The 26,307-nt window shown below is 33.8% G+C and overlaps 2 protein-coding genes and 1 pseudogene across 2 annotated transcripts; 2 read left to right on the forward strand and 1 right to left on the reverse strand.

The window, feature by feature from the left end:
• The first annotated feature begins 9,458 nt into the window (after positions 1-9,458).
• LOC108471802 (importin subunit alpha-like) lies at positions 9,459-18,126 on the forward strand (annotated as a pseudogene).
• Positions 18,127-19,945: 1,819 nt separating this feature from the next.
• LOC108471803 (uncharacterized) lies at positions 19,946-20,886 on the forward strand. Its single transcript, XM_017773368.2, has 3 exons — positions 19,946-20,233; positions 20,325-20,550; positions 20,655-20,886. The coding sequence occupies exons 1-3, from the start codon at positions 20,090-20,092 to the stop codon at positions 20,768-20,770; spliced, it is 486 nt and encodes a 161-aa protein (XP_017628857.1). The 5' UTR covers positions 19,946-20,089; the 3' UTR covers positions 20,771-20,886.
• An 872-nt stretch (positions 20,887-21,758) lies between these two features.
• LOC108471804 (F-box/FBD/LRR-repeat protein At4g26340-like) lies at positions 21,759-23,276 on the reverse strand. Its single transcript, XM_017773369.2, has 3 exons — positions 22,332-23,276; positions 22,111-22,248; positions 21,759-22,040 (listed from the first exon to the last, which is right to left on the reverse strand). Exons 1-3 carry the CDS (start codon positions 23,274-23,276, stop codon positions 21,759-21,761), a joined length of 1,365 nt encoding a protein of 454 aa, XP_017628858.1.
• Between the last annotated feature and the right edge of the window lie 3,031 nt (positions 23,277-26,307).

The following is a 26,307-nucleotide window of genomic DNA, read 5'->3' on the forward strand; positions in this document are numbered from 1 at the left end:
CCTTTCCCTCACATAACAGAGTTACCTTCATTAATTGCCATCCCTCTTCCCCAGTCTCTATCTTTCTTTTTGTTTAATCTTAAATTTCTACATTTTCTTCCTTCTTTCACATGGAAAACATACTTCCCTGCAATGATACATCCCACTTGTCAGTGATAACTCTTATGGAGACTAAAGAGGATCGTTGTGAAGAATGTGGAGGGAAAATCTCGAGTACTGCCTTTACTTGTATTTTGTGCAATGTTTGGAAGCACATTTCATGTGCGGATAAACTGAATAGTGATCTGCCTCATGAGATTGTTCACCCCCTCCACTTGCAGCACCGACTTCAACTAGAATGGCGTTATGAGAAGGATTTCATTTGTGATAAATGTTTGTATGTATCTACAGCTGGTTATAGATACATATGTTCTTCATGTGATTTCAATCTTGATCTCACATGTGCTTCTTCGGCCAGTGCTCAACTGCCAAAAGATCAAGAGCCATTGAGATTTAAAGATGGAAAGAGAAAGACAATCTCGCACTACAGCCACTTTCATGAGATGAGCTTCTTCAAATATAGGAAGGTAAACGATAAAGACTATGATTGTTTTTGGTGTGAAAAACATCTACTGCCATCAGAAGTGTACTTTGGTTGTAGAATATGTAAGTTCTACCTCCATCAGGTGTGCAGTGATAAGATACCCAGGAGACTTTTTCATTCTTTTCATCCTAAGCACCCTCTTCGCTTAACCTATACCCACGATAGTGTTTTTTATAGCTTACGATTACCCACGGACGATGTTAAAAGTAAATGCAATGCTTGTTTAAAGGAGTCTCGTGGTAATAGCCCTTTGTATGTGTGTGAGATGTGCAGCTTCTACCTTGATTTTCACTGCGCTAAACTCTCTCCTTCCCTAAAACTTGACTGCCACCATCACCTTCTCACTTTTTTCAAATATTTTATCAAGAAAGGTGACGGATGGGATTCATATTGCAAAGCATATTGCAAAGCATGTGGCAAGGATTGTGGTGGTGCTAGTGTTTATCGTTGTGTGCCATGCAATTTTAGTCTCTATTTAAAATGCGTTGTATCATCTTCAGCTAAACATAAATATCACAGACATCCGTTGATGATGGAATTGATTAAAGAAGATGATTCTGAAGAATATTATTGTGATGTTTGTGAGAATGAAAGAAATCCGAAAGATCCAGTATATTATTGTCAAAGTTGCACATTCATATCTCATATTTAATGCGTACTTGATCAGGTAATAATCTTTTTTCACCCTTCAATTTAAATTTTGCAATCAAAGGGGAAATTTATAATATTTATTGATGTTGCTTTCTTCAATTTCTTTGTAAACAAAATAAAATAAAAATAAACAGAAAAAATATCAAATAAATTTGTCAAGTTCTCCACTTTGATCAGTTTAAATGAAATAATGATTAATACTTGTTTGATCTATAGGATAAAGTTTCATTGGTAAAGGTCCCATCCTCGTCCCCCCCACCTATGGAAATCAAAGCTTTGTTTGTGGATGAAATGAAGCAGAATGAAGGGACCGACGTCATCCGCACTCTGGTTTGCAACTACATTATAAATTTATTAACTTCATTTAAAGTCAACATTTTTTTCTCAACAAAAATTGATATGTTGTCCATGCAAAAAATGTTATACAACCAATAATTAAGAAATATATAAGCCTTAAGAAATGGGTTTGCTCATTCTTTGCTTTTTTTTTATTTGTAAATGTCCAGATTCGACCTATCATTCATCGTCATCAGATGTATGAAGTAACTGAAGAGTTAAAAAGAAAAACATATTGCTACGGTTGTCGCCTGGTTCTTAATGGTCCAACCTACTTCTGTGAAGAATGTCCTGAAGTTTACCTACATGAAAATGTGCTAAATTGTCATATGAGATACGCCACCCTTTTCATTCTAGCCATCCTCTTAACCTTTATACATTAACTGACCATTCGATCGTTTGGCGTGTTTACTTCATTTCATGCGATGAGTGTAGAGACATTTGTCATGGTTTCATATACTGTTGTGAGCAGTGTAATTTCAAGCTTGATGTGAAATGTGCGACTCTTGCAACTCATAAAGTTGGGGGTTTAGAAGAGAAAGAGATGGGTAGAGTAACTGAGTCGCGCCATTTCACCCACCACCATAAGCTTGTCCTTGGCAATTGTAATGACCCTGAACATAAGACAACATGCATAATTTGTGAATTGCAAATCTTAGGTCCATCCTATTTTTGCCCTCAGAAAATGTGCTATTATATAAGTCATGAATCTTGCCTTAGGTTACCACAAAAGATTCAAGTCCCATTTCATTTAAATCACATGTTGGTTAGTCGCCAGCTCCCTAATATTATTGATTCAAGTCTAGAGTGTTATGCTTGCACTTTTCACTTAGGATGGGGTAAATTTGCATATAGCTGTGAACATTGTGACTTTGACCTCCATACTATATGTGCTAATTCCTTAAGGCGACCCTTGAAATGTGAGTTTCTCCAGGATGATCTTTATTATTTTGGGAGAAATCATAAATCATTCAATGGTAGTCCATTTTCGAGTATAAAATTTGATTGTTGTGAATGTGATGGAAGATCTAATGGAGAGCCTTTTTATCGTTGTCTAAATGGTAAAATTAATTTTCATTTGAAATGTGTTCCCATACCAGATACTGTGAAATCCAAATATCATATTCATCCTTTAATCTTAAAAGATTCATTTATTGAAGATGATTCTGCAAAGTATTATTGTGATTTTTGCGAGGAAGAAAGAAATCCAAATGATGATATATATTATTGTCAAGAATGTAATGGTCAAATAATCGCTCACATAGAATGTGTACTGCCCGAAGTAAGTTAATTACATAACTTTTAAAATATAAAGGTCCAATATTTTTTTGCTCTAACATTATATATGCTCTTGTTGTTAGGTAGAAGATGATTACATAGAGATTAGGAAGAACAATCACGAAGAGCGTTTGCGAAAAAAAGTCCATTTTCAATTTTTATTATAAATATACAATGTTAAGACGGTAACATTTCCAAATTAGCAATTTAATTGATTGGTTCTCGTAACCTTTTTCATATTTATTTCAAACTAGAGTTGTTATGAATAATTAACATGCTTGTTCATTTAATTTTTAATTTTTGTTTATGTCATAGTTTTACCTCGTCACCATCTTCATAAATTATTTGCATGATATGTCAATTGGTTTTGCTTGTGAATTGATTAAGCATTAGGTTGTTTTTATCGTGTTTCACTCCTTGACTACAGTTGGAAAATTTGATTACCGGTGTCTGGTCTGATGATAGTAGTTTGCAGCTCCAAGCAATCATCCTGTTTACGAAATTGCTTTCAAATGGTGAGAAAATTATTTTGTAATAAACTTTATTTAAATAGTAATATCTTTTTCCATTTATCCCAGAATGTAGAGCACCTATTGAGGAAGTGATTCAAGCTGGAGTGATTCCTCGCTTTGTTGAGTTACTTGATTCCCCAAATGATGATGTTCGTAAGATGGTATGCATATAAAATGAAATTATTCTAATTAGGAAGTGAGATCAATTAAGTTTTACTCAGCAAATTCTGGTATGGAATATTTTATAATCTTATGTGTTCTTCTTTTTTCCTTTTTGAAATTCAGGTTGCCTGGGCATTAGGAAAAATTGCTTCTAATTCTCTTAGATGTCGTGATCAAGTCATTGGTCATGGTGCTTTGCTTCCTTTGTTGGCTCTATTGAATGAGCATGCTGAACTTCCTATACTCAGAATTGCTACACAGTCACTGTCGATGTTTTGTGAGCCTCCCTTTGATCAGGTTTGACCCTATGTCCCTTCTTTTTCATGTATAATGCTTTTTTCCTTGCTAAATCATAAATACATTAAGAGCTAAAAAGTGACTACAGTAACAATTTACAAGTGGAAACCAAAGCAGAGCAAACCATAAACACACAAACAAATCATTAGCCAAACAACATAAACACGCTCACAATCGATACAAAAGTATCCAACATTAAAGAAGAAAAATAGGAAAAGAAAAACTCGTCAAGCAAATGATCATAACCATCGACAGGTAAAAACCGTAGATAAACCAAAAGTAGATAAAGCAAGGCTAACTGTCATGTAATAAAACACTTTCAACCAACGCACCTTCCAAGCTAAGCCAATGAAACTCTCACTATCAATAATAATTTTTACAGCTTCTAAAGACGAGGGACCTTGTTTTCACACCAGTTCAGCCTCGAATGGAAACCAGCCTAGGAAAAGATAACCACAACATTAATCCACTCAAGAACCCTTAAATTTACCAAAACCAAAAATTAACAACAATGAAAGACTCTAATGGAAAACTTCATCTCGGTAACTGGAACATCCATAATGGAAACCTACAATAAGGGGTAATAGTTATAAACTTCTAGGCATATTTTCATTTCACAGACTCTAATGGAAGCCTTCAATTCTTCCCATTCAACACAAATGATATCATCGATTTATTGCTTTACAGGGCAAAATCATTTCTATTTATCTTTCAAATCTAATCTGGTGAATTGTTTGTCTGATATGTAAACTATGCATTGCTATGCACTACTAACATTAAATTAGAAAGTGAGATATATTGCTTGGAGGCTTTCAAATATTTAGTATTATTATCTAGCTATGAATATTGCATTCAATTCGCTACCAACATTAAACTGATTTTTGTCTTACTAATTACCCTTTATTTATTGTTTAGGTTAAGCTTGTACTGCCTACATTAGCTCGTATTATTCATTCAAATGATGATGAATCAGTGTTGGAACATGTATGTTGGGCACTCGCTTATCTTTGTGATGCCACAAATGACAAAATCCAAGCTGTTATTGAAGCAGATGTATGTGGGCGTTTGGTGGAACTTTTGATGTGAGTTAGACTATTTTTTTGTTGATTGACTCTAAAATCCATTCAATTTCTGAGCTATATTGTTTGGTTTCCTAACCCAAATTGTAAATTTTTGGGCTTTCGTAGGCACCCTTCTCCTTCGGTGATAGCTCCTGCTCTTTATACAATAGGACGTATTGTTACTCATGTGCAAGTTCAGGTATTAGACACTCTATTTAATTAGTTTTTCCCTTTTAAATGATCGTACTAAAATATGTATCTTTTGCCATTTATCACATCTTTTTTTGTTAATAACTAGTTTTCTCATTAAAACCACATTTATACCCCTCTTACTTGGACTAAAGATTGTTTGGGTTTAGTTGTTAAAGATGACCTTTTTTTTATTATTATTCATGGACAAACCTTGTTGCTACACAGAGTGTCATTAGTCGTCAGGCATTGCCATGCCTTCTAAACCTTTTGACAAATAATTATAAGAAGAGCATCAAGGAGTTTGCTTGTTCGATAATCTCGAATATCATGGTAGGAAATGATGAGCACATACAGGTATCAAGTTCGAACATAAGGTTTTATCTACGTTGATTTGTACAATGAAACGGTTTTAATGGTATAAATTTTACAGGCTGTAATTGAAGCTAATATTATTGCTCCTCTAGTTCATTTGCTTCAAAATGCTGAATTTGATATTAAGAAACAAGCTGCATGGGCCATCTCAATTGCTACAGATGGAACTCATGACCAGATCAGGTACGAAAATGGTTTCCTGTATTATTTTTCAAGGGAATAATGTCTTGGTAGAGTACGAATGATAAATTACCTCATCTGGGCATGTCGCATATTTCAGGTTCCTTGTAAGTCAAGGTTGCATCAAGCCATTGTGTGATTTTCTCAACTGCCCCGACCCAGAGGTTGTTTCAGTTTGCTTACAAGGGCTTGAAAACATTCTCAAGGTAGGAGAAGCTGAAAAAAATATGGGCACTACTGGAAAAGTGAATCTCTATGCACAAATGATTGATGCTGCAAAGGGTCGAGAGAAGATCGAGTATTTACGGTTTCACGACAACACCAATATTTATGAAAAGGTTGTGAAAGTTCTTGAGACATATTGGTGACGCTACTCAAAACAGGGTTCCATTTTGCACGGTGTGAGCTCTCTGTTTCTTCTTAGGGATTCAATGAAGATCTCAAGATGTTATTAAACAAGACTGTTCTAATCTTTGTGCTATTTAAATTTGAAAGAATGATTAGGATCATGTGATTATATTTGTTATGTGGAATTCTTTAAATTTGGAAATAAATTATATTCAAATATTTCTTTTCATTTCCAAGTTTTACTTATAATTGTAAATGGTATATTATCAAATCCTTATAAAGTAATATAAATTTAGTAGATTTTATAAAAATATATATTTTTATTACATTATGTTAATATAAAATTTAAAATTTAAAATCAAAATACAAATAAATATAACAAAATAAATTAAAGTGTAAAGGGTGTTTGTTTCATGAGAAATAGCTTGTTGAAAATAATTTCTAAAAATGAACATATTTATTAGAAAATCTTATAAATTTCTTTTTACATTTAGATGATTCCGTATAAAACATTTTCTGTTTTTCGACAGATTTTTCAAAAATCTACTTCCAAATTTTTAACATAATTTTATTTGTATTTGAATTAAATAATTGTTATGAATAATTAAATGCAATTTAATCTATTTAATATTTTTATTAAAATAATGTATTATCCTACGCTGCATGCATGAATTTATTTGGCCACGTTACAAATGGTAATTAGGTAAAGGATACACAAAGGAAAATCAAAATCAAAAGTGGTTTTAGAGCAATTATATCATTGGTGAATATGGGAGAGATATTCCCTAAACAATGAACCAACAACAATTCTAGTGAAATCAATTCCCAAGATATGAACAAGTAGCACATTCATGACACACTGCGATGGTCGATCAAATAAGCACATATCACCAATTAGGGGAAGGCTATGTTTCAGTAACAAATCTATAACATCGTATTGTTTTAATGAAACAGAAATAAGAATACAGACGATTAACACTATTTGAGATCATCTTAAATAGCCATAGTCGAATATGATTCAATTATAACGTTCTGAATACCTTTTTTCCACGCAACTTCAACCCCAAGGAAAATTTCCCATAGCTCTGCCATATTAACACTGCAAATTCCATGGAAGATTGAAAAACCCACAACCCAATTACCATGGCAATCTCGAGTAGCACCTCCCACACTACTTGCTCTCATCCCCCACCACTTGTTTTTCATCTATAAGAACAATTGCCATAAAGTATAGTAAAACTTCATTTGTTTTTGTAATGCCCTAAGTTTTTAATTTTTGAGTGTTAATTTATGTCAAGTAATTCATTTAGTTTAGTGGTTAAGTGTTCTAGACGTGTGTTTGAGGTCCTATGTTTGATTCCCTTTCCTTAGAGGTTTTTTTATTATTTTTACTTACTTTTAGCTTATCTTAGCGGTTGATATGGGTAGGAACCTTTTTGCATTGCATCATGTGCACAACATATTTGAATGTTATTGATTTATGCTATGTATTGTATTTTTTTGTATTGAATGGTATCGAAATTAATGATTGTTACTCGAATGAATGATGACCTATGCTCATACACCATTTGACAACAATTTGATAATGGCTATGTAACGATATGAAATTCCCATGATAGTTCTGTTTTCTATTATTAAAGCTAATCTTTTTCATTGTATTCGATATTTATGTTTGTTTAAATAATTGTTTGACTAGCACTGAGCTTTTCATAAGCTCACCCCCCTAATAGTGTTTAACTTTTCAGGTAAACCTCAAAATTAAGACCAGACTCAGCATTCGGAGAATCAACTTGGACCTCAGATTATTATTTTTTTAATTAAGTATTATTAAGTCTTTATTGCTTTTGGCTTGTAATTTTTAATTATTTCTGATCTGTGGCTTAGTAACTTTTCTTTTGGAAATTTTTGTATGCATGAATTACTCAAGCATAATAACCGGATAATGCATTATATCGGGCTTAAGTAAAATTTGATATTGTTTCCTAGTTTCCACTACATTGCAAATGAACTGTTTTTGAAAAACAAATCGATAAGGCAACTAATTTTCCAAAATGACTTGAAAAATGGTTTTTCCGCTGCAATAGTTTAACATCGAGTTTTTTTTTTAAAAAAAGAGCAACAAGCAAACGATTTTTCTAAAACAACTCTATCAACAATAAAATGAATCCTAACCATACACAACCTAATGAATGAATGCTTTTAAGCTAACTCAAAGTACAACTATAGTTTTCTCTAAAATGAGTTTATTTAAAATCTTCAAAAGTAACGTAAGTTAGCTTAAACATTTCGGTGGCTAATTTAGCCTTCTCAATCTAGCCATAACGTCTAGGCCGAGTTTAGGAGGTTACAATTCAGGTTGTCTAGGCATTGGGAAATATTGCTGCTGGTTCTCTTAGATGTCGTGATCTTGTCCTTAGCCATGGTTCTTTGCTACCTTTGTGGGCTCTATTGAATGAACCTATTTCACGTTCTATGCTGAGAATTGCTACATGGACATTGTCATTGTTTTGTAAGCCTCCCTTTGATCAAGTTTAACCCAAAGTCCCTTCTTTTTTTAGGATATATTGCTAGTTTAACATGAATTAACAATTTTTTTCATGTAAAATATTTTTTTCCTTGCTAAATCATAAATATATTAAAAGCTAAAAAGCAAGTGTAGTAACAATTTACAAAGTCTAAACCAAAATAGAGCAAATCACAAACACTCAAACAAATCATCAACCAAACAACGTAAACACCCTCACAATCAATTAAATTGATTTTTGGCTTGTTATTTATCCTTTATCTACTGTTCAGGCTAAGCTTGTACTCCTTACATTAGCCCGTCTTATTCATTCCAATGATGAACAAATGTTGACTCATGCATGTTAGGCACTCTCTCATCTTTCTGGTGGCACAAATGACAAAATCCAAGTTGTTATTGAAGCAGGTGTATATGGGCATCTAGTGAAACTTTTGATTTGAGTTAGACTATTTTTTTGTTGATTGACTTTAGAACCATTCTATTTCTAAGCTATTTTGTTTGGTTTCTTGACCGAAATCGTAAATTTTTGCGCTTTCACAAGCACTCATCTCCTTCAGTGATAACTCATGCTCTTTTTACAATTCAACATATTGTTACTGGAGATGATGTGCAAACTCAGGTATTAGCCATTTATTATATCTTTTTCTGTTAATAACTAGTTTTCTCACTAAAACCACATTTTCTTATTTACGAGCAAACCTTGTTGCTACACAATTTTGATTGTTATGAATGTGATGGAAGTTGTAAAAGAGAACCCTTATTGTTGTCTAAAGTACGATACCAATTTTCATTTGAAATATGTTTCCTTATTAGACATTGTGAAATCCAAATATCATATTCATCCTGTTGAAGTTGGCCTGCATGCAGCATGTGAAGAAGCCAAAGTGTCAAGAAGCAGCCCGAGCCATGCATGCAGCTGTAAAGAAAAGAGATTAAACTGTTATATTATTATCGATTGAAGTATGCATCTTGAACCAGAAAAGGCGGCCATGCAGCTGGAGACCAATAGACAGAAGCAGAAGCTTACTGATGCTGTCCAATTTCAACTCATTTTGGTTACCTTAAGTTCATAGTTTGTAACTTAGTTCTTTTAGAACTTAGTTGGTAAATCTTTTGATGTATTTTTAGATGTTGATTGACTGAAAATTCAGCAAAGCAACTTGTGCAAGCTAGTTTAGCAATTTTCAATGTTTTAAGTGGTGTTAGGTAAATGTTTAGGTAGCATTTTGACTTGTAATGATCATCTCATGTTTGATATATGTAATGGCTGTTTGCCAATGTTTAATTAATGAAAAATCATCATCTTTTCCATTTAATATCCTTTCCATTTCCTTTCTTATTTCCTTTGCTTTTCAATTTTGTTTCTATTTTACTTAAAAACTCCAAACCTGATTCACAAGTTTTCTTCATTTTTTATCCGGATAAAGTGTCCCAAAACACCAACACATCCTTTGAACTTAAAGGATTCTTTTATTGAAGATGATTCTAAAAAGTATTATTGTGATTCTTGTGAGAAAGAAATAATTCCAAATAATAATATATATTATTGTGAAGAATGTAATGGTCAAACAATTGCTCACATAGAATACATGCTGACTGAAGTAAGTTAATTACATACTTAACTTTTTAAATATCAAGGTCTAATATTTTTTGCTCTGATAGATCTCTAACATGATATATGCTCTTGTTTTTAGGTAGAGGATAACACAGAGATTAGGAAGAATAATCACGAAGAGCGTTTTGTGAAAAAAGGTTAATTTTCCATTTTTATTGTAAACATACAATGTCAAGACGATAACATTTCCATATTAGCAAATTAGTTGATTGGTTTTAATAAATTTGTTTTTAGTTTATTTATTTTATTAAGCTTAATGATCAAAGTTTGAAGCCAATTAAGTGGTTGGATTACAATTTTGTTGTTGGCATGTGCATGATAGTAACATGCTTATTTCTTTAATTTTTGTTTATGTCATAGTTTTACCTCGTGACCATCTTCGTAAATTATTTGCATGATATGTTGATTGGTTCTACTTCTGACTTGATTGAACATTGAGTTGTTCTTATCACGTTCCGCTCCTTGACTGCAGCTGGAAAATTTGGTTGCCAGTGTCTGGTCTGATGATAGTAGTTTGCATCTTCAAGCAATCACTCAGTTGACAAAATTGGTTTCAAATAGTGAGAAAATTATTTTGTAATAAACTTTATTTAAATAGTGATATAAAGTTTAAATTATATCTTTTTTTCCATTTATTACAGAATGTAAAGCACCTATTGAGGAAGTAATTCAAGTTGGAGCGGTTCCTCGCTTTGTTGAGTTACTTGGTTCCCCAAGTGATTCTGTTCGTGAGAAAGTATGCATATGAAATGAAATTATTCTAATTAGAAAGTGAGATCAATTATGTTTTACTTAGCAAAAGCTGGTATGGAATGTTTTATAATATTATGTATTCTTCTCTTCTTTTTTTTCTTTTTGAAATTCAAGCTGTCTGCGCATTGGGAAATATTGTTGTTGATTCTTTTAGATGTCGTGACCTTGTCCTTAGCCATGGTGCTTTGCTTCCTTTGTTGGCTCTGTTGAATGAACCTGTTTCATATTCTATGCTGAGAAATGTTGCATGGACACTATCAATGTTTTGTAAGCCCCCATTTGATTAGGTTTGACCTTAAGTCCCTTCTTTTTTGGGAGCTATTGTTAGTTTAACCATTGTTTTCTTGCTAAATCATAAATATATTTGTTAAAGGTGGTAACAAACAGCAGTATGTATGTTACCCAGATGAAATACAACAACTACAAATGTACGTATATTATCCAGATGAAGTATGTTTTTTTGTAACAGACGACCTGTATATGATATGACAGAAAACTTTTTGACTGGATAAAGTTGGTCAAGTACTTTCCAGTTTTAGACAGGTCTTAGGTTATCATTAGGATGAATTTAATGTTTGTTCACTTCTACAAGTTAAAAATATTGTTGTAGTTTTATATATGTGCATCATACATTTGATAAATCAATGTAAGAAGAATAGCCAATTCTTGCTCTCTCAATTTCTCATTTTTGCTTCTGTTTGTTTGGTTGTTTCTTGCAACTCTCATCTCTTTGAATCTCAAACTTATTTCATACTTTATCCAGAATTATTACTTTGTTGCTCTAGCTTTATCAAGAGCTTCATATTTTATCCGGATAACTTTATTCTATTTTTCTTCCTGTATGAAAAACCCAACAAATGGTATCAGAGCTTCATATTTTATTCGGATAACTTTATTCTGTTTTTCTTCCTGTGTGAAAAACCCAAAAAATGGTATCAAGAGTCTAAGTCTTTGAGGACCTTGGTTGTGTTCGAGAGAGAAGAAGCAGAAACTGTTTTTTCTATTGGTCTGTTTGTTTGCTGCAAAGATGAGTTTCACACCACCACCACCACCACCTATGTTTGCTAGAGAAAACTACCACATGATTTATAGAGTGTGATCGAGAATGATGCTGAACCACCTCCATTGAGGGCCAATCCAACTATTGCTCAGATGAGGCAACACAGTGAAGAGTGTGCCAAGAAGCATAAAGCAATGGCGTGCTTGTAAAATAGGGTCTCTGATGTGATCTTTACAAGAATAATGACTTGTGATTCACCAAAGCAAGCATGAGAGAAGCTAAAGGAGGAGTTTATGGGGTCAGACAAAATAAGAGAACAACAGCTGATCAACCTTAGAAGGGATTTTGAGAATCTGAAGATGAGAGAGTCAGTGACCATTAAGCAGTACTCTGACAGAATAATGGCCATAGTCAACAACATTAGGCTCCTTGGTGATAATTTCAGTGAGAGCAGAGTTGTTAAAAAGGTCATTACAACTCTCCTAGAGAAGTTTGAGTCAAAGATTTCTTCATTGGAGGACTCGAGGGATTTATAAGCCATTTCACTGTCTGAGTTTGTAAATTCCCTATATGCACTTGAGCAAAGGAGGGTCAACAGGCAGGAAGAGCATCCTGAAGGAGCTTTCCAAGCAAAGGCTAAGGAAGGCTCAGGTTCTGGTCAAAGCGGGAAGAAACCTTGGGTCGATAGAAGGGAGAAATTAAGGAGAGATGCAGGGAAGAAGAGGTTTCCACCATGTATTCACCATAAGAAAACTTCACATTTAGAGAAGAATTGTTGGTACAGACCAGATGTTCAGTGTATAAGATGCAAACAGCTGGGACATGTTGAGAGGGTGTGCAAAAACAAAGGGAAGGCACAAGCTCAACAGCAAATGCAAGCTAAGGCCGCTGATGATCTTCAAGCTTAGGAGGAGTATGTTTTTACAGCCTCTTGTTTTGCAACCTCGAGCAAGGTTAGTTGTGACTGGTTAGTGGATAGTGGCTGCACACACTACATGGCAGCTGATGGAAGGCTGTTCATTGAGCTCGACAGAAGTTTTGCCTCAAAGATCAGGATTGGTAATGGAAACCTGATTAAAACCAAAGGCAAGGGTAATGTGGTGATCAACACAAAGTTAGGTAACAAAGTGATTTCTGATGTACTTTTTGTGCCTGACATAGATCAGAATCTACTTAGTGTTGGTCAGCTTGTAGAAAAAGGTTACTCACTTACTTTTAAGAATGGCTTATGCATTGTTGAAGACTCTTATGGTCAGGAGTTGGTCACAGTAGCAATGACAGACAGATGTTTTATGCTTGATGTCAATCAACTTGAGAAGAGGGCTTACACCAGCCTTGTTGATGATGCTAGTCTATGGCACAAAAGATTAGGACATGTTAATTACAAAGCACTTGATCAGTTGCATAAGTTGAACTTGGTTGAAGACATGTCGAAAGTTGAACCCAAAGACACTGTCTGTGAGGTTTGCCAGCTTGGTAAGCAAACCAGGTTGCCTTTTCTTGCTAATGTGGCATGGAGGGCTCGAGAAAGACTTGAGTTAGTCCATTCTGATGTCTGTGGACCAATGAAGACCTCTTCCTTAAATGACAGTAAGTACTTTGTGCTATTTATAGATGATCTAACCAGGTTTTGCTAGGTTTATTTCTTGAAGCAAAAATCTGAAGTGTTTGAAGCCTTCAACAAATTTAAGGCATTGGCTGAAAATCAGTTTGGTTGCAAGATTAAGGCTTTAAGAACAGATAATGGCACTGAGTATCTGTCTGAAAGGTTTCAGAAGTTGTGTGAACAAGCTGAGATTCATCATCAGCTAACAACAGTCTATACTCCTCAGCAAAATAGAGTATGTAGAGGAAAAATCGAACAGTACTTGATATGACTAGATGTTTGCTGTTTGAAAGCAAGCTGCCAAGCAAGTTTTGGGCTGAGGCTGTCAATACCTCAGTGTACCTGTTCAACAAGTTGCCAATCGTTGCTGTGAAGGAAAAGACTTATTTTGAAGCCTGGCATGGAATCAAACCTTCTGTTTCACTCCTAAAAGTGTTTGGCTGTGTTTGCTATGCCCTTATTCCAGCTGAGAGGAGAACCAAGCTCGAGAGAAGGGCTATTCTAGGAATATTTGTTAGCTACAGCAGCACTAACAAGGGCTACAGGGTATATGATCCCTCGAAAAAGAAAATATTGGTGAGTAGGGATGTGAGGTTTGATGAAGGTAGAGTATGGAGTTGGAATGATGCTGATGCAAGGTTGACTGATGAAGATCACCGACGATGAGTTTGGAGCTAGGCGATGAAGAGCCGATTGATGATATTTTGATAAAGCACACTAAGAGGACAAGGACTATTGCAGACATCTATCAAAGATGTAATGTTACAATAGTTGAACCTTTAAATTTTTAAGAGGCTGCTAAAGAAGAATGCTGGAAGTAGGCCATGGAAGCTGAAATGGAGATGATCCATAAAAATGACACATGGGAACTGGTTGATAAGCCAGTAAACAGAAAGATCATAGGTGTCAAATGGGTGTTCAGGACCAAGAACAATGCAGATGGATCTCTGAACAAGCATAAGGCCAGACTAGTTGTAAAGGGGTATAGTCAGCAGCAAGGTGTTGATTATTTTGAAACCTTTGCACCTGTTGCAAGGTTAGACACCATAAGGCTATTGTTTGCCTTAGCTGTTCAAAAACAGTGGAAGGTGCATCAATTGGATGTAAATTCAGCATTTCTGAATAGATTTATCAAGAAAGAAATCTTCATAGAACAGCCTGAGTGTTTCAAGGTCCCTGGTGAGGAAGACAAGGTTTACAAGCTCAAAAAGGCATTGTATGGCCTAAAACAGGCTCCAAGGGCCTGTTATGACAAGATTGATGCATACCTGTTGAAGCTTGGATTTGAGAAGAGCATAAGTGAGCCTACACTCTATGTGAAGAAGGCTAAGAAAGAAACCTTGTTGATAGTCTCACTTTATGTGGATGACTTATTGATTACTGGTTGCAGGGGTGAGCTGATTGAAGATTTCAAGAAGCAAATGCTAGATGTGTTCGAGATGACTGATTTAGGTTTGATGACCTACTTTCTTGGTATGGAAGTTAATCAGAATGAGCATGGCATTTTCATAAGCTAGCAAGCATTTGCACAGAAAGTTTTAAATAAATTCAGCATGTCAAAGTGCAAGTTTGTTAGCACTCCTGTTGCACTAGAAGAGAAACTCTCAAGCATCAATGAGCATGATCGAGTAGATGAAAAGGAGTATAGGAGTTTGGTTGGTTGTCTACTCTACTTGACAGCAACAAGGCCAGACATCTTGTATGCTGTTAGTCTTCTATCGAGATTCATGCACTGCTGCAATGTTGCACATTTTAAAGCTACTAAAAGAGTCCTAAGGTATGTCAAAGGCACCTTAGGCTATGGTGTAAAGTTTGAGAGAGCTGAAGAACTGAAGCTGGTCGATTATTTAGACAGTGACTGGGCTGGCTCAGTTGATGGCATGAAGAGTACATCAGGATACTTCTTCACTCTAGGATCAGGAATCTTTAGCTGGAGCTCAAAGAAGCAACAAACCGTTGCTCAATCAACAGCTGAAGCAGAGTATATTGCGGTTGCTGAGGCTGTTAATCAAGCAATTTGGCTTAGAAAGCTGTTGGATGACTTGAATGCTGGTCAAGCTGAAGCAACAAAGATCAAAGTTGACAATCAGTCAGCTGTTGCAATTGCCAAGAACCCTGTGTTTCATGGCAAAACTAAGGATTTCAAGATCAAATACCATTTTGTGAGGGAGGTAGAGTTGTCAAAGGAGATCAACTTGGTCCATTGCTGCTCAGAAGTTCAATTGGCAGACATTTTGACCAAGCTGTTAGCTGCCACCAGGTTCGAGTATTTGAAGAAGCAAATTGGAGTCTGCTGTTTTGTAGCCAATGAGGAGTGATAAATGTGGCAACAAACAGTAGTATATATGTTACCCGGATGAAATAGCAACTACAAATGTACGTATATTATCCAGATGAAGTACGTTTTTTTGTAACAGACGACATGTATATGATATGACAGAAAACTTTTTGACTGGATAAAGTTGGTCAAGTACTTTCCAGTTTTAGATAGGTCCTAGGTTATCATTAGGATGAATTTAATGTTTGTTCACTTCTACAAGTTAAAAATGTTATTGTAGTTTTATATATGTACATCATACATTTGATAAATCAATGTAAGAAGAATAGCCAATTCTTGCGCTCTCAATTTCTCATTTTTGCTTCTGTTTGTTTGGTTGTTTCTTGCAACTCTCATATCTTTGAATCTCAAACTTATTTCATACTTTATCCGGAATTATTGCTTTGTTGCTCTAGCTTCATCAAGAGCTTCATATTTTATCCAGATAACTTTGTTCTGTTTTTCTTCCTGTGTAAAAAACCCAACAATATTAAAAGCTAAAATGCAAGTGCAATAACAATTTACAAGTCTAAACCAAAACAGAGCAAACCACAAACACTCAAACAAAACATTAGCCAAACAATATAAACACTCTCACAATTGAATACAGAAGTATCCAACATCAATGAACAAAAATAGGAAAAGAAAAACACGTCGAGCAAATAATCATAACCACCGGTAGGAAAAAACTGTAGATTAACCAAAAGTAGATTAAGTAAGGCTAACTATCATGCAATAAAACACTTTCGAGCAATACACCTTCCAAAGATGAGGGACCTTGTTTTGACACTAGTTCAGCCTCAGATGGAAACCAGCCTAGGAAAAGATAACCACAGCATTAATCCACTCAATAACCCTTAAATTTACCAACACCTAAAATTAACAACAACGAAAGACTAATGGAAAGCCACGTCTCGGCAACTAGAACATCCATAATGGAAATGGAACCTCCAATTCTTCCCATTTAACACAAATGGTGATCTAGTGAATTGTTTGTCTGATACGTAAACTATGCATTGCTATGCACTACTAACATTAAACTAGAAATTGAGATATATTGCTTGGAGGCTTACAAATGTTTAGTATTATTATATAGCTATGAATATTCCATTCAATTCGCTAGCGGGATTAAATTGATTTTTGTCTTACTAATTATCCTTTATTTACTGTTCAGGTTAAGCTTGTACTCCCTACATTAGCCCGTTTTATTCATTCAGATGATGTAAAAGTGTTGACTCATACATGTTGGGCACTCTCATATCTTTCTGATAGCACAAATGATAAAATCCAAGCTGTTATTGAAGCAGGTGTATGTGAGAGTCTGGTGGAACTTTTGATGTGAGTTAGACTATTTTTTTGTTGATTGAGCGGTTCTATTTCTAAGCTATTTTGTTTGGTTTCTTGACTGAAATCCCAAATTTTTGGGCTTTCAAAGGCATCCGTCTCCTTTAGTGATAACTCCTAGTCTTTATACAGTTAAACATATTGTTACTGGAGATGATGTACAAACTCATGTATTTGCCATTTATCATATCTTTTTCTGTTAATAACTAGTTTTCTCACTAAAACCACATTTATTTTCTCATTTATGGGCAAACCTTGTTGCTATATAGTGTGTCATTAGTCATCAGTCATTGTCATACCTTTTAAACCTTCCGACAAATAATTATAAAAAGAGAATCAAGAAGGTTGCTTGTTGGATAATCTCAAATATCACAACTAGAAATGAGAAGCATGTATCAATTTCGAACCCAATGTTTTATCCGCATTGATTTGTACAATCAAACAGTGGGTAATGGTATGAATTTTATAGGTGGTCATTGAAGCTAATATTATTGCTTCTCTAGTTTATTTGCTTCAAAATGCTAAATTTGATATTAAGAAAGAAGTTGCGTGGGCAATCTCAAATGCTACATTTGGTGGAACTCAAGATCAAATCAGGTACGAAAATGGTGTCCCATATTATTTTTCAAGGGAATCATTATTTGGCAGAGTATGAATGATAAACTACCTTATTTAGGCATGTCACATATTTCAGGTTCCTTGTAATTCAAGGTTGCATCAAGCCATTGTGTGAACTTATCAACTGCCCCAATCCAAAAGTTGTTACAGTTTGCTTAAAAGGGCTTGAAAACATTCTCAAGGTAGGAGAAGCTGATAAAAATATGGACACTACAAAAGGAGTGAATCTCTATGCACAAATGATCGATGATGCAAAGGGTTAAGAGAAGATCAAGAATTTACAATCTAATGACAACACCGAAATTTATGAAAAGGCTGAGGAAATTTTCTATATATATGGTGATGCTACTCAAAATAGGGTTGTATTTCCATATTAAATGAAGATCTCAAGTTTAAATATAGAGGCATATTGGTGAGCTCTTTGTATTCAATGAAGATCTCAAAATATTATTTGAAAGATTAATCAGACTATGCGATTATATTCGTTGCATAGAATTCTTTAAATTTGAAAATAAATGATATTTAAATATTTCTTTTCATTTCCAAGTTTTACTTATAAATGTAGATGGTATATTATCACATCCTTATAGGGTAACATAAATTTAGTAGCTTTTATAAAATATATATTTATTACATTATGTTAATATAAAATTTAAAATCAAAATACAAATAAATATAACAAAATAAATTAAAATGTAAAGAGGTGTTTGTTTAATGAGAAATAGTTTGTGGGTTAAATCTAAATTTGAAAGATTTTTAAAAAAAATCTAAATTTATAATACCAAAACTACTTTCAAAAATCTTTTTAATATAATTTTATTTGTATTTGAATTAAATAATTTTGATGGATAATTAAATACAATTTAATTTATTTAATATTTTTTATTAAAATCATGTGTTATCTTATGTAGCATGCATGAACTTAATTGATCATGTTAAGAAGGATAATTAGGCAAGGGACACACAAGGAAAATTAAAATCAAAAGTGGCTTTAGAGAAATTATATCATTAGTTACAATTTCTATCATCCATAATAACATTTCATTATAAAAATTAAATTTGTTTTTGGTGAATACGAGAAAGAAATTCCTTAAACTATGAACCAACAACAATTTTAGTAAAATCAACTCTCAAAATATGATTTCAAATCTTATCATGTACAAATTTCTTAATGGTTTTACTAAAACATAGAGAAGACAAAAGTAATCTAATAATAAAGAAAACAGAAAAATAGAAATTAATTTATAGAAAAATAAACAATTTGTACATTTACTCATTACACTTTAATTTATTATTAATTTGATGATTTTATTATTAATAATGTTACGGCTAATTAACATCATTATTAATGTATTAAGCACAAATATCAAACGCGATCGGTTTTAAAAGAAATAAAGAATTCAAAATTATATCTTCTTTAATTGATGAACTTTAGAACATGAAATTAATAATACTTAGTTGCCAAATAATAAATTCTAAATAACTTAATCCTAAATTAAAGAATTTGGTGTATTATTCGAGATAGGTTTAACTATAAATTTAACCTTTAAATTATATAAAAAAATTCTTAAAAACAATATTTTTTAATAAAATGATACTAAAATTATCAATTTCATCTTATTTTACTCATAAGGCATAACATCCCATAAAAAGTTTCACATGTGACAATTTTATTGTCTAATTATATTTTGGTAAAATAATACAATTAATAGTTTAAATATCACTCTTAAAAAAATAATTACAGAATTAGTATATGGTTTGAAGACCAGTTTTGCATTTAACCCTTCAAAACGGTCAATCATACTTAAAAGTACCTTTTTCCGGAAAATAAGTAGAAGCACATATCAGATGCGTTCGTGCGTGTGTATATATATGATATAAGAGCTGGTTAACAAGTTTTATAACCAAGATATAATATTAATAGCTGGTTAACAAGTTTTATAACCAAGATATAATATTAATAGCAATAGAGATCCTGTTTTAGAAGTAACAAGTTCCTTTAGTCAAACTTTATGATTTTGTGCTTCTGTCTACTTCACACAACATAACAAAGCTTTAAACTACCAGTTTTGAATCTCAAATGTTGCAGACGCAAGTACAAAGTTGGTGACCTGTTTCACCAACTTACACTTAACACCACTAATCATTTTTTCCAACTCCTAAACACCCTTTGGCAAGCTACCAACCCTCACCTTATTCAAATCCAGGTGGTCTACTCTTTTGGTTTCTTTCCCTTTGCTTTTTTTTTTTTTCTTGGAGGGTGTGGGGGGTTACCAATCCCTCGAGCATCAAATAAAACCAGTCTCTCCGCGAAGCTATTTGGTCACAGTTGCTGCAACAATGGCAGCACCTACTTCATCAAACCTCAAGTGTTTCAAATTCATTTTCATTGCCATATTCTGCTGCAACGTTAACTCAGGGAATGCTCAGAATTTCCCCGCACAATCCCTTGCAAAAGCGTTCTTTTGTTTCAGCAACAAATATGTAAGATTTTAATGTACTGTTTTTGTTTTAATGTAAATATTCATTGGTAATTTTCTTTTTTATGGATATATATATATATATATATACACAGATTTATACTGGCTGCGACGAGGCTTATAGATTGAATGAGAGTGGTAACCTTAACGTACCACGTGAAGCTACTGACATCTTCTGCAACGGACCTTGCTTTGCTGAGACACAGTTAGTGCTTAAATGTGTTGACAACATTTTATCAGACTTCATATTTTATAACAAGGCCACCATTGGAGACGTCACAAATGTACTCCATGCTGGTTGCAGCTACACAAACAGAAGAGGTAATGTCATTGATTTTCTATTAGTAAAATGTCGCATACTATCTATATCAGGATTCCATATATTATTCTTCCTTTTGTCTGAAGCTTTTTCACCCTTTTGTCAGGGAATTTCGATGTGGGAGATTATTTTCAGGGTGAAATAAGCGAGGCACCAAGTTTGCGCAGCTTTATCATCAGCTTGTCTACATTAACACTAATCATTGGCTTTTTTATGTTTTAGTCTTATATCTGCTCTACGGCAAATTGGCATTGTATAACATGCATTATTTCTAATATATATACACATACTGGCGGTGCTTTCCAAGTTATATGAACAATAAAATAGGTTTTGTCTGATATCATAGCATAGGAGAACATGTTATTCACTGATATACTGGAATCAAGCAGGATTATAGCTTATAGATTTTGGAAACTAAAGCTTAACTTGTCTATGTGACATCAAATTTGCAGCGACACAGAGAGATTTAAACATAATATATTAACGTCTGTATATAAATATATAGATATGAAGATAGCATGTCATATGCCCTCCCCTCAAATTCAGTTTCAAGATATGATAATGACTAGCTACCCCCACCACAACCAAGATTAGGCTAAGAAGGCTCATCATTTACACTGGTGGCCTCCTTTTCTTCCTTCTTTGGTGTTTTCACCACAGCAGCAGCATGATGGCTTCCCCTGGTGGTATCTGGTTTCAGATCTTCTTCCTTCTTTGGAGTGCATACATAGATCCTATATCCACAGAAACTCTGCCTTTCCATGTCTGCTCTTTTCTTTCACTGCTAGCTTCTGGGGTTGGGAGGTTATAATCAAAGCAAAGGGCAATTTATGCAACTATGGATGGATGGATAGAATGGAGTGTGGAGTAATAGTAGTTTATAGAAGCAGAAGAGACCAATAAAATTCCTATTGGATCCTTTCATCTTTCATGAAACAATAATCTCTCAAAGTTAATGTCTTAATTAAATTGAGTGCAATGTATAATCCAAAGAGGATTCATAATATGCTTCAAATCAAGTGCATCATAATAATGTCTCAAGGACAGTTCACAAATTTTTTAATCAAATCAATCACTATTTCCCATCAATATATCACCAAAAGACTTTCACTTCACTCCCAAGCAAACTAAAACATATTACTTTTTTCCTATCTATTTTTCCATCAGCAATAAGCACTTGCTGAACACTCCATTAACAAACCAATTTTTGTTATCTTGACGTACCACCGGCCGGAAAATCGGAAAACACGATCTTGCATCCGCTCGCCTTTGGAGATTCCCACAGTTTCCTCCTCAAGTCTATACATGAAAATGGAGTGACAACCATCTTTTTCAATACCTTTCCCATATGCAGAAGATATAAAATCAATTCGATTTCGTAGCTTGTTTGGCCTTCAGGTGCAATGATTTCTACCGTTTCGAGGTGCGATATCAAACACGATGGGACTGGCACCGGAGGCATCCATGTCATTGGTCCGGAGATGAAGTGATCCTGAGGAAGATGACGGGGGAACATTACACTTATTCTAAGTGATCATGAAATCCTCAAAATTGAAACTTACCTTATCAAAGATCAAGTGCTTCAAATGAGGTGAATGTTGAATAATGGAAGAAACAAAATACAAGTCTTGGCAACTTCCTATTTTCAAATGGGTCAAATTGCAGAACTCAGGTAAATTATCAAGCTCTACCTTAGCCATCTGGATATGAAAACAGTAATCATATTTAATATCCATGTATGTATGAGATATGATCAGCATAGTTAAAGGTTAAAACAACTTACAAATGTATGGTGGGTGGACCATTCAAGTTTTTGAGCATTGGAGATGCCTTGAAAAAGCTTCTCGACTGATATATGGCCATGATGACCGAAAGATGAACCAATATCCATAACAACAGAAACTAAAGAGGGTGAAACACTCATGCTAAAACCCAACATAGAATGTTCCACAAAATGAAGATGTTCAAGTTTTGGTGCTTTAACAACAAAATAACCACGAAACCCTTCTTCACGTTTCCATTTTAGTATCTTCAATGAAGGTGAAATAAAGTAAAAATGCGGGATTGATTTAAAACCGGTATCCCCGGGTTCCATGTATAGTTCTTCAAGAACAGGACAGCCTGATAAAAGATTCTTCAACGTGTTTTCTTCCTCAAATCGGACTTTAACAAGACGGAGATACTTAAGACTCAATAAACAGACCGTTTCAAGGACATCGAAACGGATAAGTACTCTATTAATGGACTCTAAACTTAATGTTACCAGGTTTTGGCATTGAAACAATGTAGGAGGCATATTGAGAGCCGGAAATGTACAATCAATCGAAATAGAAAAATCAAACTTTTCAAGATCATTTGTACTTACAGCATCAACCCATTTGATGATATATGGGCTGTGTCTATACCTAATGAAATCTGCATAACCAAAATAATATGAAAGGGTGAAGGCTTTTACCGGGAATATCATGTTATGGCCAAATAAAACCCCATTGATGAAGTTAATGAAAGTAGTTCTTCGTCTAATCTCTTTGTCAAGAGACAAGCGTTGATCGAAGCGCCTCACACATGATTTGTTATTCAAGTTGATGATATGAGTCAAAGTCCAAACCTTTTCCCATCTTTTTGATAAAATCATGGTTTTGAAAGCATCCCTTAGTTCCAAAAACGACAGAATGTGAGCCAAAATATCGTCCGATAAGTTGCTGATCCTGTCTTGTTCTTCGTCCATCATCGTCTGCCTCTCTTGTTTTTTCTAAGTTCCTATGATGTTAAAGGCAAATAGATCTTTTGGAGGCTAAGATTCTAAGAGTTATACCCAAACGTTAACTCTCGTTAAAGCTAATCTCTATCATCCTTTTAGAGATTTATACGATTCGTCATGGATTCATCTTTAATATTTAAAGGACTTAATTTATTAGATAAACTGCTAAAACAGTCACTTTTACTTGTATTAGGTTAAATTTTAGTCACTTATGTTTGAAATGTTACGTTTTAGTCACTTACATTATCATGTTGTAATATTTTAGCTACTGAACAGTAAATTAACGTTAACGGTGACACGATAAGCTGACATGGTACATTATATAATTATTTCAAATGAAAATTTTAGGTTAAATTCTACAATTGGTCCTTGTATTTTTTTCATTTTGAACAATTTAATTTAAATTAATCTAAAATTTTTGTTTGAAATGATGATTTAACGTGTCACATCAACTTACCGTTACACCGTTAACAGCAATTAACGGCTCAGTGAGTAAGTGACTAAAACGTAATATTTCAAACATAAGTGACTAAAATATAACCTAAAACAAATAAAAATGACTATTTTGATAATTTACTTTAATTTATTTCCCACGGAATAAAAAAACAAGGTGACCTGTTTGCATTTCTTATAACTATCAAAATCATATGATACAAAGATATCACCCTATTACACTTTGTCCCATTGCTTTCTTAACACTCTTGTTCTCATGCATCCACCACGTGAAGGAGATCAACCATGCCAGCAATTCATTATTAAGTTGGGCCAAAATAAAATTTTACAAATTTGAAAGGTCAAAATAAAAAAAAATTATGTTCAAAACAGGTTTAAAGTGAATACCTCATAATTAAAATGGACTAAAAAAGATATTATACCCCTTAACTAGGAGTGTCAAAGCCGCTACCTACCCTCCGAATATAAATTGCCTAATTAAATTACAAGAGTGAAGCAACACAAAAAACTAGAATTCCATCCTTACTCAAATTTAATAGGTATGCTTTTATATATTATTCTTCCCTTTGTATATACTTTTTAACCTTTTTTTAATAAAATTAAAATAATTATTTAATAATTCATTGGAATGCATTGTCAAAAATTAGATAAAACAAATTAACATAATCTTTTAAAGATTAGATATTTTTTAATAAAAAGATTAAAGAGTTTTAGTTCAGATAGGAGTATTACTGAAACATGACAACATACTTCTCAAATAGCAGTGAGAAGAGAAGCAAGTTTTCAACTAGACATATATATATATAATGATGACTAGTTACACCCACCACAAGCAAGATTAGGCTTAGAAGGCTCATCCTTAACGGTTTCATTCTCTTCCTTCTTTGGTGTTTTCACCACAGCAGCAGGTACTGGAACTGGTGCAGCTTGATGGTTTCCCTTGGTGATATCTGGTTTCACATCTTCTTCCTTCTTTGGAGTCACCATTGCTTCCTTCTTTGGAGTGCATACATAACTCCTATATCCGCAGCGACTCTTCCTTCCCATGTTCGCTCTTTTTCTTTCACTGCTAACTTCAAGAATTGGGATGTTATAAAGAGGGCAAACAACAAATTTTGCTACTATGGATGGATGTATGGAATGTGAGTTAGGAATAGTAATTTATAGAAGTAGCAGAGCCTAATAAAATTCCTAATGGATCTTTTCATCTTTAATTTGTTCATGAAACTAAAATTCCTCAAACTTAGTGTCCCATTAATTGGATTAGTACAATGTACCTTGCAAATTTCCTCGTACAGGAATGAACCCAAATAGGATTCATCAGGTCCTATCTATTTGCTTGTTAACCCCTCCCCTCCCTCCCTTATTTTTAGACCACCAAGCTTTCATGCCAATTAACTTGAACCCAAAATCCAAATCAGACTCAAACTTAGTCAACTATAAAAAGTTAAAAATCCAAGTTCGTCCAACTTGAATTACGACTCAAATCTGAAACTGATCCAATTCAAAAATACTCAAACTCTGGAATGACTTAAACCTCAAGTGGTCAGAATTCAAAGTAACCCGAACCACAAAGAACTCAAACTCAAATCCAATGACCCTGAACCAAACTGACAAAAAAATTAAACAAGAATAGTTCCCAGTCAACTAACACGAGCTGAAATGATCCAAAAATGAAATCACTCAAATTTATCCAATCCACTGACAAGTATATTTTCCTAACTATTTCCATTAGCAATGAGCACTAGTTGAACACTCCTTTTAACAAAACAACTCTTGTTTTCTTGACATACCACCATCCGAGAAATAGGAAAACATGATCTGGCATATATGAAAACAGGGTGATAGCCATCTTTTTCAATACCTTCCTCGCATGCAGAACATATAAAGTTATAAGGGATAAATGTACTTTATGCTCAAGGGCAAAAGACTATTCGATTATTGGAGCAATGGGCAGTTTATTGAAGCAAAAGGAAAATTAGATGTTTTTGTCAGCATTCCAACATGTACTAAAATAGTTTCTGATGTATTGCTAGTGTCTGATATTGATTAGAACTTACTCAAAGTTAGTCAGCTTAGGAATTGCATGATTTATTATCCATATGGATGTGAACTTATATTTGTTTCCTTGAATCAAAGAAGTTTTGTTTTAATTTGGAATTTAGTAGCTTCTAGTACTTATGTTGGTAAAGTTGAGGAAAGAAATTTATGGCACAAAAGGTTGAGGCATGTGAGTTAGAAAAGCACTTTGTCATTTGTACAAAAGTGATCTTGTTTTAAACGTCAAAAGTTCTTGAGCATAGTGAAATCCTTGGAGTGTGTCAGTTGAGGAAGCATATAAGGCTTCCATTTCTAGCAAATAAAGCTTGGAGAGCAATAGATAAATTGCATCTCATCCATAGTGATGTGTGTGGAGCTATGAAAATACTAACACTTAATGGAAGCTAGTACTAGTACTTTATCTTGTTCGTTGATGACAGTACCAAATTTTGCTAGGTTTATTTCTTGAAGCAGAAATCAAAAGTTACACAAGTTTTCTGGAAAT

The sequence above is a fragment of the Gossypium arboreum genome, chromosome 11 (assembly GCF_025698485.1).
Source record: "Gossypium arboreum isolate Shixiya-1 chromosome 11, ASM2569848v2, whole genome shotgun sequence".
In the NCBI taxonomy this organism is placed as follows: Eukaryota; Viridiplantae; Streptophyta; class Magnoliopsida; order Malvales; family Malvaceae; genus Gossypium; species Gossypium arboreum.

What these genes read in the sequence shown, in the direction of transcription:
- LOC108471803 (XM_017773368.2), top strand. Translation starts at nt 20,090, where the DNA reads ATGGCAGCACCTACTTCATCAAACCTCAAGTGTTTCAAATTCATTTTC. An exon ending in TTTGTTTCAGCAACAAATAT is followed by an intron (nt 20,234 to 20,324) that starts GTAAGATTTTAA and finishes ATATATACACAG; the next exon opens with ATTTATACTGGCTGCGACGA. An exon ending in CAGCTACACAAACAGAAGAG is followed by an intron (nt 20,551 to 20,654) that starts GTAATGTCATTG and finishes CCCTTTTGTCAG; the next exon opens with GGAATTTCGATGTGGGAGAT.
- LOC108471804 (XM_017773369.2), bottom strand. Translation starts at nt 23,276, where the DNA reads ATGGACGAAGAACAAGACAGGATCAGCAACTTATCGGACGATATTTTG. An exon ending in GGTCCACCCACCATACATTT is followed by an intron (nt 22,249 to 22,331) that starts GTAAGTTGTTTT and finishes TTTCATATCCAG; the next exon opens with ATGGCTAAGGTAGAGCTTGA. An exon ending in AGCACTTGATCTTTGATAAG is followed by an intron (nt 22,041 to 22,110) that starts GTAAGTTTCAAT and finishes CATCTTCCTCAG; the next exon opens with GATCACTTCATCTCCGGACC.